Source organism: Lacerta agilis, chromosome 14, assembly GCF_009819535.1.
Source record: "Lacerta agilis isolate rLacAgi1 chromosome 14, rLacAgi1.pri, whole genome shotgun sequence".
Lineage (NCBI taxonomy): Eukaryota > Metazoa > Chordata > Lepidosauria > Squamata > Lacertidae > Lacerta > Lacerta agilis.
The window spans coordinates 17377110-17393030 of NC_046325.1; the positions used below are offsets into that span (position 1 = coordinate 17377110).

Sequence of the window (15921 nt, forward strand, 5' to 3'; positions counted from 1 at the left end):
CCGAGCCCCCTTTCCCCTAGTGATGCATTTCTTCTTTTTGGCAGTGAATAAGTGGCCAACTGATCTCTCCTGGTGTGAGAATAGCACTTGGGACACAGGCCAACCACCCCATAGAACAGAACTACAGCCACAAGGGACATACTTGGAAGCAGCAAGTTCCATTGCAATAAAAAACAAATGGAAAACATTTCTATGTGAATGTTTTTGAGGTGTGGTATACAGTGGTACCTCGGGTTACAGACACTTCAGGTTACAGACGCTTCAAGTTACAGACTCCGCTAACCCAGAAATAGTACATCAGGTTAAGAACTTTGCTTCAGGATGAGAACAGAAATTGTGTGGCAGCGGCACAGCGGCAGCGGGAGATCCCATTAGCTAAAGTGGTGCTTCAGGTTAAGAACAGTTTCAGGTTAAGAATGGACCTCCAGAACGAATTAAGTTCTTAACCCGAGGTACCACTGTATAGCTCACATATCTTAGTACAGGCTGCTATTCAGATAGCTCCCGCAGCTTGCTTGCACAACCAACTATCCTAAGATAACCCCTGAACTTCCACCAACCTCAAGCAGCTTGTTTACATGTCCAAGAGGAGAATCAGATTCTGAAGTGAGTTAGGAAAAAAATAAGTTAACAACCCCCAGCAAGCATATGGGCATCTTAATGCCAATATTATACTCTTCCAATTTATTTTTAAATGAAAAGCGGCCATGGGAAGCTGTCAGTTTCGAGTGGGGGAAAAACGGCAGCAGAGGGAGGAAGGCTGCTTAACTCTTTCCTCCCCACTGCTTTTTAAAATCAAAATTACTTCCCCCGATCTGTTTTTCTACCTTGGGAGGAAGAGAGAGAGCTTATATATATTTCCTCTGTGGGCTGCAGGCGAATTTGAGTGCAAAAACAATCAGAGGAGAAGTGGTTACTCACAGTTTCTCCCCCCACTGTTTGGCTGCTCACAGTTGCAGATTCCCATGGCTTTTCATTTTAAAAATAATAGACAAAAATCGGGAGACTTGTTACATTACGCTCTGCTCCTGTTTAATGTCTAGCTTGGCCTTCTATTACACATCTTTAAGCTAACTATCCAGGGTCGCTCACACAAGTAACAGAGTTTCTCTCACCCTTGCTGTGACCACACACCACAGCTGAGATGCTTGCTACGCTGGAGAAAACCATTACTTGTGAATGAACCAAGACAGGCAGCCCTGTGGTAGTTAGTGCTTGTTCTTCACAATAAACACTTGCATTGGTGGAAGAATTGCATTGGTGGAAGAATTTCAGCAAGGGCAGCTTTTTTTTTTTCCTGTCAGGAGAAACAACAGAAAAAGCTGCCCTTGTTGAAATTCTTCCTTCCACTATACGACTGTTAAAGGAGCCTTTCCCCTGTATTACACCTGGAAATCTCATAATTAATATCCTCTCCTCGCCCTGCCTTGAACCCATGACCCCAGGCTGTCGCTCATAACGGTTAAGTAACGAGCACCACCCTAGCAAGGTGGGGGCCACAAAACGCCATTAGCATAAATGGTGTGGCCTGTATGTAAAGCACGGGCCTTCCTCTAAGGCCGAAGCCAGCACTTAGCAACCCCTTAGCAACAGCTTTTGTTCCTCGCACCATGGGCCGATCCCGAGTCCATTGTTGGGCCTCTATGCTGTTGGGAGGATTTGGAGCGATTGTGTGGTGGGGCAGGGTCTCTTTAAGCACTCTTTCCCCCATGCTCCCCCACCTACCCCAATTGGGGCCAAGGACACAGAGGAGCCATTATTCCCGCCATGAATGGGCACAGTCTTGGCATGAATGGGAGCCTTATTTTTTTGTGGTTGCTGGGCTCGTTCCCAAAGCGGCTGGGAATGAACCCCGATGCGACCCTTGTCAAATCAGGACAGGGATGGGGTGTTCTTGGGAAGAGAAGGTGTGGGGAGGGGAGGAAAGGAGCTAGTTTTCCCTAATGGGGAACATGTATTGGCGCAGATTCGCTCCAGCATTTGGGTTCTGGTAGAAAGAGGAGAGCGTGTATAGAGGCAGAGGAAGCTGCCTTATGCTGAATCCATCTAGGTCACAATTCTCTGCACTGACTTTAAGATGCCATCCCTGGAGACGTCAGGTATCCCAACAGGAGCTGGTCTGAGGACCCGGAGTAGCCAAGCTGCTGAGGAGGGGTGGCACAGTGACAAAAGGGCTGTGTGTTTGGTGTTCTGGAGAGAGGCTGCCTGGCTGAAGGCACTGGAAACTGCTGCCTTAGACTACACCAGGGGTCCCCAAACTAAGGCCCGGGGGCCGGATGCGGCCCAATCGCCTTCTAAAGGCGGCCCACAGACGGTCCGGGAATCAGTGTGTTTTTACATGAGTAGAATGTGTCCTTTTATTTAAAATGCATCTCTGGGTTATTTGTGGGGCATGCCTGGTGTTTTTACATGAGTAGAATGTGTGCTTTTATTTAAAATGCAACTCTGAGTTATTTATGGGGCATAGGAATTCGTTCATATATTTTTTTTTTCAAAATATAGTCCGGCCCCCACAAGGTCTGAGGGACTGTGGACCGGCCCCCTGCTGAAAAAGTTTGCTGACCCCTGGACTACACATTTCCAAATATTTCTGTTCTGCAGCCTAGTTCATGTGTAACACCAAGCCAAGCTATAGCTTAGTGAGGATGAGGAAGAGTGCTAGTGCACATTTAGGAAAAAAAACATTTGCTCCTCCTCCAGTACCGCTGCTGTCACACTACCGGGAGCTAATGGTTTGGCTTAATGTTTCGTCCAAACCTGGGCTCATCATTTGTTTTCCTCCAAACAAACCACAAACCGTAACTAAGTTTCCTTCTTGCCTTCCTGCTCTCAGTTTGCTTGTGGAAGACAAACCCTGAGCCTAGGTTCAGACGTATCACTAAACCAAACCACAGCTTAGCTCCCAGTAGCTTGGATGGGGCAGAGTGAAGCAGCCACAATTTTCTCTCTGTTTATTCATTCACACCTAGCCATAGTTTAGCTTCGTATGACATGCAAACCAAGCCAGTGTGTACTACTAATTGTCTTATTATGTGTGCACTATCATGCACCAAAAATTTTCAGGGGGTGAGAAACAGCTACATTGTGTGCAGGCCCATCATCCTCTGTAACATCATCATGATGGTTCCATTGTCCTTCGCTTCATCACTGAACTGGCTTTGGATGGCACTAAAGGTAAAAAAAATAATTAACTGGGGCTCCCACAGATTTGCCATGGGGAATATTCTAAGAGGCAGAGGTAACAGAGCCCAACAATAGGCCCCATTGTCAATGTGCAAGTTCTAATTAGTTTTGGATCTGCAGAGCAGCTCATCTCTCTGTATCTGCCAAGCTCCTTGAAGTTTATTTTTGAGTGAGAAATCTAGGAATCATAGGGCACTTCTGCTGATCTCACTTGTCTGGGCCAGTCATCCAACAGCCTCTGAACTTAAAAGAACTTGACACTGTCAGTTTAATAAAGGCTTTGTAAATTTTGTGATGTATGTGCGTGCGTGTGTAGACTATGGGGAAAAGTCATACCCAACATGTTTCTAGGGGGGAGGAGAATGAAAAGATCAAGGGCATTCTTGCTACTAATATTGTAAAGATTGGTTTGGAGACCACGTAGTGCACACAGACATCCGTCCGTCTGTACTGAGGGTTAGTCATTGCATATATGAGAGAGAGAGAGAGAGAGAGAGAGAGAGAGAGAGAGAGAGAGAAATGAACATCACTGTCAATTTAAAATGAGGGTGGAGAAAGAATTTTAAGCACAAGGGTACTTTTAGTTTAGAGTTTCTAAGTTTGCTGAAGAAGGCTGGGGCCTTGTGGATCAAAACAGGAGGTTAAAACAGGGGTGGGGGAAAGGAAGGAACCATGCTAGGGAAAGGGAACAAGATCTAAAAGGCTGCAGAAACGGAAAGAAGGGAGAACTGGGAGGCAGGATTTCTTAAAGTTGGGATTTTGTATGTTCCGAGAGCCAAACTGACATGCAGCGTCATTGAGCAGCCTCCCAACAGCCCCTACACACACACAAACACACACACGAAATTCACCTTAAGGTTTCCCACAGCACCTGTAATTTGGTCCCAACTGATCCTATTTATGAGGTTTAGTTGCTATGTGTCCTGCTGTCTGTCCTTGGCAAAGCACCCTATTTATCTTGAACCTGTTCCATGTTTTGGGGACATGTCTGAGATGCATATGTACAACGCTGTTGTTGTATGCACATACATGTACTATAGTTATGCAGGTTTCAGGCCTCTGATGGTTAAATATCAGAGTGGGGAACAGATGCCTCCCTACTTCGAGCACCCATGCCACATGCACGTCAACGCACAAACTTGGACGAGAAATGGCAACTGCACTACTTTCCTTCCATCTGCTGGTGCCTAGTTAGTAAATGCTGCTGAAAGTGTTTGAGTTTCTACTTTTCTATAATAAGTACAACCAGATCCATTTGGAGCTTAAACATTCTGTTAAGACACCCGTAAGCTTTCCTAAAAGGAAACCATCATGATTATTCTACCAGCGCACACCCTCCTTTGGAAACCAGTGTAGAACATGCTATACACCACTGAACAGCTCCATACACACCATAGGTTTAAAGCATGTTATTTCCCCCCCCCCCCACGAAACCTGGGAGCTGTAGTTTAAGTCTACTGGGAACTATAGTTCTGTGAAGGGTAAGCCACATGCTTAGGATTCTTTGGTTGGAGGCTGGGATGTGTTTGTTTTAAGAGCTTGGTGTGTACACAGATACTGTCACCACTCTTGCTAGGATTCTGGTAGGTTATTCACTTTTGGAATCATTTATTTTTTAAGTGAAGCATGTATGTTTATTCACCTAAATATTAATTCAGTGCCATTTATTTGCTTGTTTTAAAGCACAGTCAATTTAATCAGTGTGGTGCAGTGGTCAGAGTGCTGGACTAGGACCCATGATGACCAAGGCTCAGATCACCACTCAGTGATGAAGCTCACCGGGTGACTTTGGGCTACGTCCAGCCTCAGCCTTAACCTACCTCACAGGCTTGTTGTGAGGATAAAGTTGAGAGCAGGGAGAACTATGTGTGCCACCTTGAGCTCCTTGGAGATAAGGTGGGATATAAATATGATAATAAATAAATAAAGTTTATAAGGCGTTGCAAACCTGCTCCGTGGATGTGGGGTGGGGTGGGGGGATGTGTATGAGAAGAGTAGATTCGTGATGTCACAGTACTGGCCAGTAGGTGCTGTTCACAGCCAGCTTTTGCTGGAAATTCACCAAAACAAGAGTGACTCTGCAGAGGTGTTTCGTATGCACAGAACACACAGCTAGTGTGTTTGTAGAGCTCTTCCACAGCTCAAACACTGTTATATCGTATACACCCTAACTGTTATAGGTACACAATCATCCTAATTCTCATCTGTGAAATGTCAGGAGGGTATGCTTTTCCTGGCCTCTGGCGAAGGGGATTTCTGCCTTTGAGGGAGGGGAACGACAATGGTGTGTTTCAAATGCTGCACGTTAAGGCGGAGTCCAGCAGTGTGTGTGTGTGTGTACGCTCTAGGGGTAGGGTAATGACGGCAGAGACAACTGTTGCTGGCAGGGCTGTGTGTGTGTGTATGTGTGTGTGTTGCAAGGAGTTCAGGTCTTGGAATAACAAACAGACAAAGGGGCCTGGCGAGGCTGTGACGGGATAGAGAGAATGGGACACAATTTCCTATTCTCCCCGTGGAACAAGAGACCCATTGTGACTTCTGTTGGGGGGGGGAAGGGGGTGGAGAGGATGAGGGGGTGAATGGGCATCTAGTGTGAGAGACGACAGGAGCGAACCGAAAGAAGCAGGGAATGCAATAATATTCCAGTGTTAATGTCTGGATGGGAGGGCAGGCTTTTCAGCCTTTCCTTTGTAGGACCACGGGGTGGGGGTGGGGGCATGTAGAACGGGACTGGAGCTCTTTCCCTTCTAGAAGACTCCAGCTCAGATCTCAGGTTGTTTACCTCAGGTTAAACACGGAGGGACTGAATAAAGCAGGCCAAAACACACCGAGAGATCACACGTGTAAAGTCAGTGACTTTACAAGGAATCCTAGAACTCTGGTTTATGAAGGGTATTGGGAATTGTAGCTCTGTGAGCAATAAACTACCCCAAGGAAGAAGTAAAGCTACTGGGTTTTGCTGCCAGGTGTCTTGTTTAAGGTTCCTGGCGCCTTATGTTAGCTCTGCCCTTTCCCCCTTCTGTAAGGAGTACCATTTCTAGCCTGGAGGACTGACAAGCTTTCGGGGGGGGGGGGGTATAGGAGTCTCCCTTTACCAGCAGACGATAACAGCCGCCACGCAGCTCCAGGTGACACAGCAAACCCTTTGCGTCTTGCTTTCCTCCTCATCTTCGTTGCTGCAGCAGCAGAAGCGGATCAGGTAGACACAGATGAGAACTAGGCTGATGGCAAAGCACAGGCCTGAGACGCTAGCCAGAAACAGCAGTGCCTGGAGCGAGAGCAGAGACGAGAAAAAGAAGTGAAAGGAATGGGGCGGCTGATCTTTGGCCTGTAGTTTATCAGCACGTCTGGGGAAACAGGACGATCTGTGTCGTCGTCATCAAACACGAACTGCACAACCCTCCTTCCTTCGCCAAGTTTCTAGGCCTCATGATGTGCTTGAGAGGCGGTATAGAGAGGGCACAGTAGTTATGCTTCCCCACATAGCCTCCAGATCATGCCATTCGCTTGCAAACACTTTCTATCCTGCTTTCACCCTCTTCCCATATACCTCCTCACTGCAAACAAACAAACCTCGCGAAACATGCTTCTTTCATGGAGTTTGTTGGGGCAACTTTTGCCTCTTTCTTTTTGGAATGGAGAAAAAAAAAATATTTTGAGGCCGTTGAATATCCAACTTTGCAGAGAATTTTGGGGGGGGGAACAATCCTCCCCCTCTGCTCTGCTTCAGTGTGGATTTTATTGCTTATGTACGAAGCTGGCTGCATTTCATGCTTGCCCCATTGTTAGTTTCCTTGGTTTTTTTTTTTCAGAAACGAAAGGTGAGCCATGAATATCAAAAATGCATTAAAAGGCCCGCCACAGCCAGAGCCTCAAATCTTTCAGGAAACATGAAAGGACTTCCACTCCAGGAAAACATTCAGTGAATTTTTATGAGCTGCAGCCTTCTGGAGGTCTACATATTTGTGTGTGATCTTTTGGGGTTTGGCGAAGTGCTTTCGAACTCCAGTTTTGTGTTTGTTGTGTTTAATTGTGTTGTTGATTCTTCTTCTTTTTTAAAAGAAGGAGAAGACTGAAAGCCACTTGGAGCTATTTGGTAAAGTGGGATATAAATTAAATACTGCATTTTATTGCAATATCAATTCTGCAGGAGCAGGGTCTAGAATCCCTCCTTCAAAACCTGATTTCTCTGGGCAGGCTTTTGTACCACACCATTCTTCAGTCCTCACAGCCCACTTTCTGTAAGTTAAATTACATTTAAGTATCTATTGTATACAAGTCATAGAGGTACAGTATATACAGTTGAAATAGGTGCATATTGCTTCCTTGCTTACGATTTTGTCTATCCCCCTCCATCCTCCGCTGTCTCCCTTGTAGGTGCGGAGAGCCCGTGGCCCTCCCGATGTTGCTGAACTACAATTCCCACCATCCCTGCCTACTGACCATGCTTGCAGGAGCTGGTGATAGGGAGTGATAGTTCAGCAACATATTGAGGTTCCCCACACCTATTTGAGATCATAAGCTCCTTAAAGCTCTTGTGCATTGCAAAACACCATGCACACTGAAGATAAAATGAGAAGAAACATGAAAACCACTACAATCCTATGTGCACATGTACCTGGCATTAAGCCCAATTAAACACATGTGCACTTCTTCAAGAGCAGACATGCACAAAATCAAGCTTTCTGTGCAAACTTGCATGCCGTGAAGCTTCATCAGCACTCAGGATTTGAGAATTTGGAAGCACAAAGGCTGGCACATGTTATTTTTTTACTGACACAGAAAACAAAGAGTTGGGCACTGGGCCTAGCTGCAGAATCCCATCACACAAATATTGAAGAATGAAATTTGCACACATCTTTAAGAAGAGTTCCTTGGATGCTTTGGCTTTTCTGAATATCTCCCAACCTTCAGGTGCTAAAGGAGGGGCATTGGGACTCCAGTGGACCTTGGCAGTATTAATTCTGTCTCTTCTACTCCACCACCACCCCTGACGCATGCACACACGTCCGTGCACACATACACAGAAACACACACACTGCAGCTGCTCCACAGCTTTTCTGCATGACACCAAGGCTCAGAGTAACAGCAAGGCACACCCTATCCTGCTTGCTGGTGCCGCCTGAGGCATCACAACAAGAGATGTGGATGGAGGGAAGTGTTTATCTGCCTCGCTGGGCCCTCCCTTCCCATTCCGCAAACATACAAACAAACAGATTACAGGCAATCTGACAATTTGCCTCAGGCTTAGACACCACAATCTGTGCCCACGGCAGCTGGCAGGGCCAGAGGGAGCGGCTGGAGGGGTCAGGGGGGGTCAGTTGGTTACACTTGCCGGCCTTTCAAGGACTGAAAACATCACCAGTCCCAGGAATGAGGATGCATCTGAAACTCTACTTCACACACACACACACACAGAGAGAGAGAGAGAGAGAGAGAGAGAGAGAGAGAGAGAGAGAGAGTGCTATCCATTCCCTTCCCTCAGAAAATGTACAGCTGTACATGCGGACATAGCCCTACATACACCAGTTTTAACTGTGGGTGGCCGTAGTTGTCCTACTCTATAATAAAACTGCAAAGATGTCATCACGCTCCTGTTTGTTTTGGCCGCCAATAGGTGGCCTCGCAAACTGCAGTGTGGTGATGGAACTGCAAGTGGTCATCCTACGGTAGGTAGGTTGGCTGGCTGGCAAGCAAGCGAGCAGGTGGCCCCAGCGAGCGACAGAAGAACAGCCGGAACAGGGCAGGGCAACTAACCAGCAACCATCATGCACTGCTGTGCACCTCACATCGATGCCATCCTTTCAGCCTCAGCAGCATAGACATCTGAGGATGAAGAAAAGGCATCAGAGCAGGACAGATGCTGGAGAGCTGTACCAGCCTGTCCTGGCTGTTCCTCAGTAGCTCATCTAGGCAAGGAAAGGAGTTGAGAGTGAGAATGAGGAGGAAGCAAGGAAGAAGGCAGTTCCCGCTGGTAGAGAGGAGGGGAAGAAAGGTGACCTCCCCTTCATTCCCCACCCCACTCCTCACTCCTTGGTGCTACCACTGGCTGGTGCTGTCAGAAGAAAGAAGAAAAGACTGCATTTTAAAAAGCAGGGCTCCTTCTCTATCTTTGTGTGGCAACAGCAGGGGTAAATGTGGGGAGGGGGGGGAAGAGATTTTCTCTCTCCTTCATCTCCCCCCCCCCATGCTCCCACCACTGCTACCTGCTGTCTTTGCTACATGAATGCAGGCTTCTCCATCTCTTTGAGAGGCAACCAAGGCAAAGGGGTTGGAGGATGAATGAAGGAGCTTTCTCCCTTTCAGTCCACCTCCTCCCCACCAACAATGGTGGTGAGATGTAAATGGGTGCGTGTGGAGAGTTTGGCAACGTGTGAAAAGGGGGTTGGGGAGCTGTGAGGGGAAGGGATTTTATTTTTGGGAGGGGGGTGAGGTGTAACACAAAGTCCTGAGCAAGCTGTAAAGGGGATAACTGGTCAGGTGGAAAGGGAGAGGGTGTTTGGCCAGTTGTAAAGGGAGGGAGTTTTTGTCAAGAGGGTGAGGGGTTTCCCCCCTCTCTTTTTGAATATTTGTTCAATGCTGCTGTTTTTGAAATCATAATCTATATTGTATTTTAATCTGCTTTTATTCTTAGTTATGGATTTTTTATTTTATTTAGAAAAACCAAGCTGCCTGATGCTTCTATTTTCAGGAAACCCAGGATGAAGAAAACCTTTAAATACCGGTATTTCTCCATTCCCCTCTTTTTATCAATCCCAGTGTGGGGTGTAGTGGTTAATGCAGGCAGAACCAGAGACTCAAATCCTACATGCAGCTGCTAGGCAAATCTCATCCTACCTCGCAGGGCTGTAGCGACAATGATCACAGCACTGCGAAGAAGATACCATTCCCAGAATTTTTTTGGGGGGAGGAGCCACATGCGTTAAATGTGCAGCATGGATGTGTGACCGATCACATGGGCTGAGGGAGAATCTTGTACACCCCTGTAAATTCCTCGGAGGAAGATCAGAATGAAAATGGACTAACAATGTAGCTAACGCAGGGGGGCCAACATGAATAAAAATATTGTGGGGGTCCTGGTAAGCCCTGCCCCACATAACCGATCACATGACGCAGTGCACCCACACCATGTGAATGGGAGTTCCCATCAACTTAGTGGGGGCCCTGCTGCCCCCTCAAATATTTCATTGTGGGGGCTGGAGCCCCCACAGCCCCTAGGAGTGGGCTCCTATGAATGTAGGGATGGACTGAACAGGAAGAAATTGTGCTTTCAAGGTAGGGATAGCTACATGGGATTTATGGAAGGGAGGGCAGGCTTCATGTTGGGGGGCGCAGGACCTCAGTTAAGTATTTTTATTGATTTGTTTGATTTAGGTGGGGAGGCAGCTGCCCATGGGTAGCTAAATTGAGTTGATGGGCTCTGTGTGGAGATCGAGGAAGGTGTTTTGAGTCAGGACTCCGGGACTTGTTTTCGGTGTCACTGGAAACCAGGCAGAGGGCCTTCTCGGTAGTGGCGCCCACCATGTGGAACGCCCTCCCGTCAGATGTCAAGGAAATAAACAACTTTATCGTGTTTTTAATAGTCTTGTTGTGAGCTGCCCAGAGTGGCTGGGGAAACCCAGCCAGATGGGTGAGATATAAAGAACTTATTATTATTATTATTATTATTATTATTATTATTATTATTATTATTATTACTACTACTACTACTACTACTACTATTATTACCAGTAAGAGAGAGAAACAAGAGTGTCTCTGAGAAGATGGCCCCTCCACACACGGCTTCCTCCCATCTCGAGAAAGATGGAGCAGCAGTCAGATAGAAGTAGGGAGGGCAGAAACAAGAGAGATGGATAGATAAACGCGACTCTCCCTCTCTCTCTCTCTCTCTCTCTCTCACACACACACACACACACACACACCCCAAAGTGGATCAGCTGCCGCTGTGAGGCTCAGCCTGACCTACATATCAGCAGTCAGAGCGCTCGCCTCCTCGCTGGCGCTGGGAGGGAATCTGCTGCTGCCGCCACAAACTCCCGCCCCCTCACCCGCAGGCCGGGATGGCGCTCCTCGCTCCCGGAGTTGCCCGCGGCAGGGGCTGGCAGCGGTGGCGGCCGGCTTCCTTCCCACGGCCGGCTGAACGCGAGCGGGTGCAGCCCCAGGCTGCTGCGGCAGGTCGTTGCCACCGCGCGGGCTGCTTGCTTCGGCTCCCGCGCCTTAGCCACACCGGCGATCGGAGCCGGGACATCGGGAGACCCCCGGGGGCAGCCTTTGCGCAGCCCTCCGAGGCGCACAATTAACAGTCTTGCGCTCTCCCCGCCACCTCCGCTGCTTCACGCTTCGCAGCTGCTCCCAAGTTGCTGATACTGCTTGCAATAAGCGAGCGAAAAAGCAAAAAATAAAGACTCGGAGCATGTGCAGTTTTTGCATTTAAACCATTTCCTGCTGCTTCCTGGGTGGTCGTCTGTCTGGGGCCTCGCTGGCCCCCCACTCGAGCCCTAGCTCAGCTCCGCAGTTGCCTCCCTGAATGTTTTTGTTTTCCCTCTGGCACCAGAGACATCTGTTATGGACATAATTAATTTAACGTAATGGGCTTCTAAACGTTTTTTGAAGGACTGAGCACTACTAGGAAAGCGAAGATGAGAGAGGCCTCAGATCAGATCAGGTGCCGCCTCCATTCATTCCCCCTCACACTCACAGCCCACCTAAGGAGCCCAAGGCTTTGTATGCTGATGCTATTAGCCCCATTTGCCCTCACAACCATAGGTGCCAATTCCGGGGGGGGGCATAAAATATTTTAGGGGGCCAGGCCTCCCCAGAATTAATGGGCAATGCCATTCAAATAGCGTGTCTTGTGATCAATTATGCAAGGTGGGGTTTACCCCCCCCCCCATATTTTATTCAAGTTGGCACCCTTGCTCACAACAATCTTGTGAGGTAAATTGATCAGAGAGGGAGCAATTGAGCTTCATAGACCAAGCAGGTATTCACGCCTAATCCAGCTCCCCTCCCCCCCTCCAAAGCCACACCACCACACACTAGCTCCATAAAGCCAGGACCCACATTTTTTTTTTTTAAATTAAAGATTTTCTTGGTTTACAAAAGTGTGTACAATGTCTCTCGCATTTTTCCATGTAACATTTTTACAGATCAATTTTGGTTGTTGAGACATTAGGGAGAGAAGGGGGAAGGAGGTGGGTGGGGTGGGGAGGCGATGTTTCTATTTTCCTTAATATATGTAGGATTTGGTGTCAGCATCGTTTGTGTTGGTTCTCTGTTGTTCGCTTGTGTTTCTTTGGCGGTGAGAGGTCAAGATTGGCGTGGGGTGTGCTTGTTCATTTGTGGTTGGCTGTGGTGATCTTTGGTTTCCTGTGTGAGTGGGGTGGGGAGGACCCACATTTTCATCCCCAAATGCACAAATAAGAAATACCTGGGCGCATTTCTCCCCCTCCCCAATGTCTGGGTAGAAAGGTGTGGATAGGCGAGATGTGGAAACATGTACCTGTGGATCATCGGTGGAGCAAAAGGCAAGGAGGCCAACAGTATGTGGCGCCAGAGCCTACGAGGGGGCAGAGCAAGCCAATTCTAGGTTTGCCCCCATCTTCCTCCTCCCTGCTGCGTTTGACAAGGGCAATACTGAGACTGAGGAGAGGGGGGAACTGACAGGCAATGCCACCCCCTGGACCGGTTGTAAAAAGAAGGCAGGCAGCTAGGGGCTGGCTGAGGGCAAACTGAAGTTGGCAGCACAACACCCCATTCATGACCCATCGGATCATGCCCACTGCCGCCACCCTCACCTTTGGGTGTTCAGTTGAGGCTCTACAGGTTTGGTTGGGGACCCCATTTTTTGTTTTTTTATTATTATTATTATTATTATTATTATTATTATTATTATTATCTGGAACAGATTAATCCATTTTGCATCACTTCCTATGGGAAAGCGTGCCTTGGTTTTGGAACGCTTTGGTTTTGGAACGGACCTCCAAAACGGATTAAGTTTGAGAACCAAGGTACAACTGTATCTCAGAAGCCTACTCCGCAGTAACTCAGAACAAAACTTTTAATGTGGCTCCCCATGTACTCTGGAATAGCACCCCTGTCCCAATAAGACAGGAACTTACTATTTGCACTTTTCAGAAACATTTGGATACATGTTTGTTCCAACACACTTTCCCAATGTTTTGCCACAAGTGTCTAATTTAAATTTCTTAAGTTTGGTTTTAAAAGCATTGGCTGGTTTTATTTAAAAAGCCAAAACCTTATTTTGGCTGTTTCAGTTGTAGGTGACGGCCTTGAGATGATTGTGTAGAAGGCGATTAATAAATGGAGATGATAATAAATGAATGGTAATAAGTTAATGATAATGATAATCCACTTGTTGCGTTTCCTCCCCACTCAATCTCTCTCCTAGTCCCCCTGCCCATCCTCTTCCCCTTCCTGTCATACAGAGTAGGAAGCTGCCCTCTACCAAGTCACAACATTGGTCCAAAGCTCGGTAAGTGTCTATTCTAGGGATGGGAGAGGATGTGGACCTCCAGACGTGGTGAGACTCCAACTCCCATCAACTTCAGCCAGCATGGCCATAGCTCAGGATGATGGGAGCTGCACTGTAGGTCTCTAGAGCAGCTTTCCTGCATCTGGTGCCCTCCAGGTGTGTTAGACTCCTAACTCCCTTCAGCCCCAGCCAGAGCTGTAACCTGGAATTGCCAGAGATTGAAGCTGGGAAGTTTTGCATGCAGAGCCTGTTCTCTACCGCTGGGTTATCTTTACTGCATAAATCCACCTGCCTGTTTCAGTCTGTTGCAGAGACAGAAAGATAACCTGATGGTGATACTTGTGAATGGAGAAAGGGGAAATGCAGAAGACAAAAGGGATCGGGGGGGGGGGGGAGAGATATGGATGGATAGATCAATCAATCAATCAATCAATCAATCAATCAATCAGTGGAAGGCAAATAAATGAATTAGCTGATTAATTGAATATATTAATTAATAAGACTGTTAGTGAAGGGGGGGGAGGAAGCAAGAGGAAAGCCTTTAGCTATTAGAATGTAAGAAGGATGCAGAAAGCTGTTCTCCCCCCTTCCCATCCAGGATGAATTCACAGATCCCCTGACACTCATTAATCCAGCTAATTTGATCCGATTGTTTTAAAAAGCACTTTCAAATATTTGAGTCTCTTAATCCCAAAGCCAAATCTCTCAGCTGGTGTGAACCAGCCTCCTTGTTGTTGTTTTTTGTTGTTGTTGTTGTTGTTGCCTTTTTGTTGTTGTCGTGGTCAATTGGGCACGATCCCCACATGATGACCCCCACTCTTGTTACAAAGTAGCTCTGCATGTCATAAAAGACTGGATGGAGAAACATGCTCTGTGTGTCTTGTATAGGTGATTCAGAGAAGCAGCTTCCCCAGGGGAACATTTTCATCACTGTTTATTTACTGCTCGTTAATGTATTGTAGGCCGATCGCCGAAGAATTGATGCTTTTGAATTATGGTGCTGGAGGAGACTCTTGAGAGTCCCATGGACTGCAAGAAGATCAAACCTATCCATTCTCAAGGAAATCGGCCCTGAGTGCTCACTAAAAGGACAGATCCTGAAGTTGAGGCTCCAGTACTTTGGCCACCTCATGAGAAGAGAAGACTCCCTGGAAAAGACCCTGATGTTGGGAAAGATGGAGGGCACAAGGAGAAGGGGACGACAGAGGATGAGATGGTTGGACAGTGTTCTCGAAGCTACTAACATGAGTTTGGCCAAACTGCGGGAGGCAGTGAAGGATAGGCGTGCCTGGCGTGCTCTGGTCCATGGGGTCACGAAGAGTTGGACACGACTGAACGACTGAACAACATCAATGTATTGTAATGAGGTGTGTGGGGTGTTAGGGGAGGGCCACGCCATGCTCCTTCTGGGGCAGATTGTCCACCTTTGGTCCCCACCCTGCACTCAGCTCTCACCTGTGGCTCCTAGGAGCTGTCAGCATGCAACGGCGGCTGCACCCGGGAATGGCTTCGCCTGGCCATATAAACCAAGTAAGGGTAGCTTTGGTAAATAAGGGACTTCCGCATGCATGCAGAGACAGGCTCCAGCAGATTAAGCGGATGAGACCAATAGTGGGTCCAAGAGCCACGAAGGCAGTTCCTGGACATGGTGGGTCTCATCAGCCCTGGGAAGATAGCCCATCTAGGAGAAGGAGAACTCTGATTCTAAACCTCTACTGTCTTGTGGGATCCTCAGAAGAAGGGGAAAAAACTATGGAGTAAACCCAACACATATCTGGAGTGGAGTCCACTCCATATATATCCCTGAAAATGATACAAAAGGTATTAAGACTGGGAGTCTTCATTTTTTTTAACCTCTCTTCTGAGCAGGAAGATTTGGCAAGGCCTTTCCCCTCCCATGAAAACAGGGCCGGCCCAAGACATTTTGGCACCTGAGGCGAACCACGGAATGGTGACCCCTCCCCACCAGGGAAGAAGGAGTGAGTGAAGTTCTACCTAAGGAACAAGGGGCAAATAAAGATATGCCCTGAGGCCTGTTGTCCCTGTGGATCCTGCCACCTGAGGTGGTTGCCTCACCTTGCCTCATGGGTGGGCCAACCCTGCAGGAGAAGCTTCTGTTCCTGCCACATTTCTGCACGTTTCTGAATACTTCCTGCTGAGAAGCTACACAATGCAGATCACACAGTCTGCACTTTCCCAGGTATCTACCACTATTAAGAATCAGTATATTCTGCCCACAAACA

General features: G+C 47.6%; 1 protein-coding gene across 3 annotated transcripts in view; it reads right to left on the bottom strand.

Annotated features, from left to right (window-relative positions):
- The window catches only part of TTYH1 (tweety family member 1), a 65877-nt gene that overhangs the window by 37599 nt on the left and 12357 nt on the right, over positions 1-15921 (bottom strand). For 2 of the 3 annotated variants that reach the window (XM_033168947.1, XM_033168948.1), the window contains exon 2: positions 6279-6451. The exons of the other annotated variant lie outside the window; for it this stretch is intronic. In XM_033168947.1, the coding sequence (XP_033024838.1) occupies positions 6279-6451 (173 nt within the window). The remainder of the gene's footprint in view (positions 1-6278; positions 6452-15921) is intronic. 3 annotated transcript variants of the gene reach the window in all.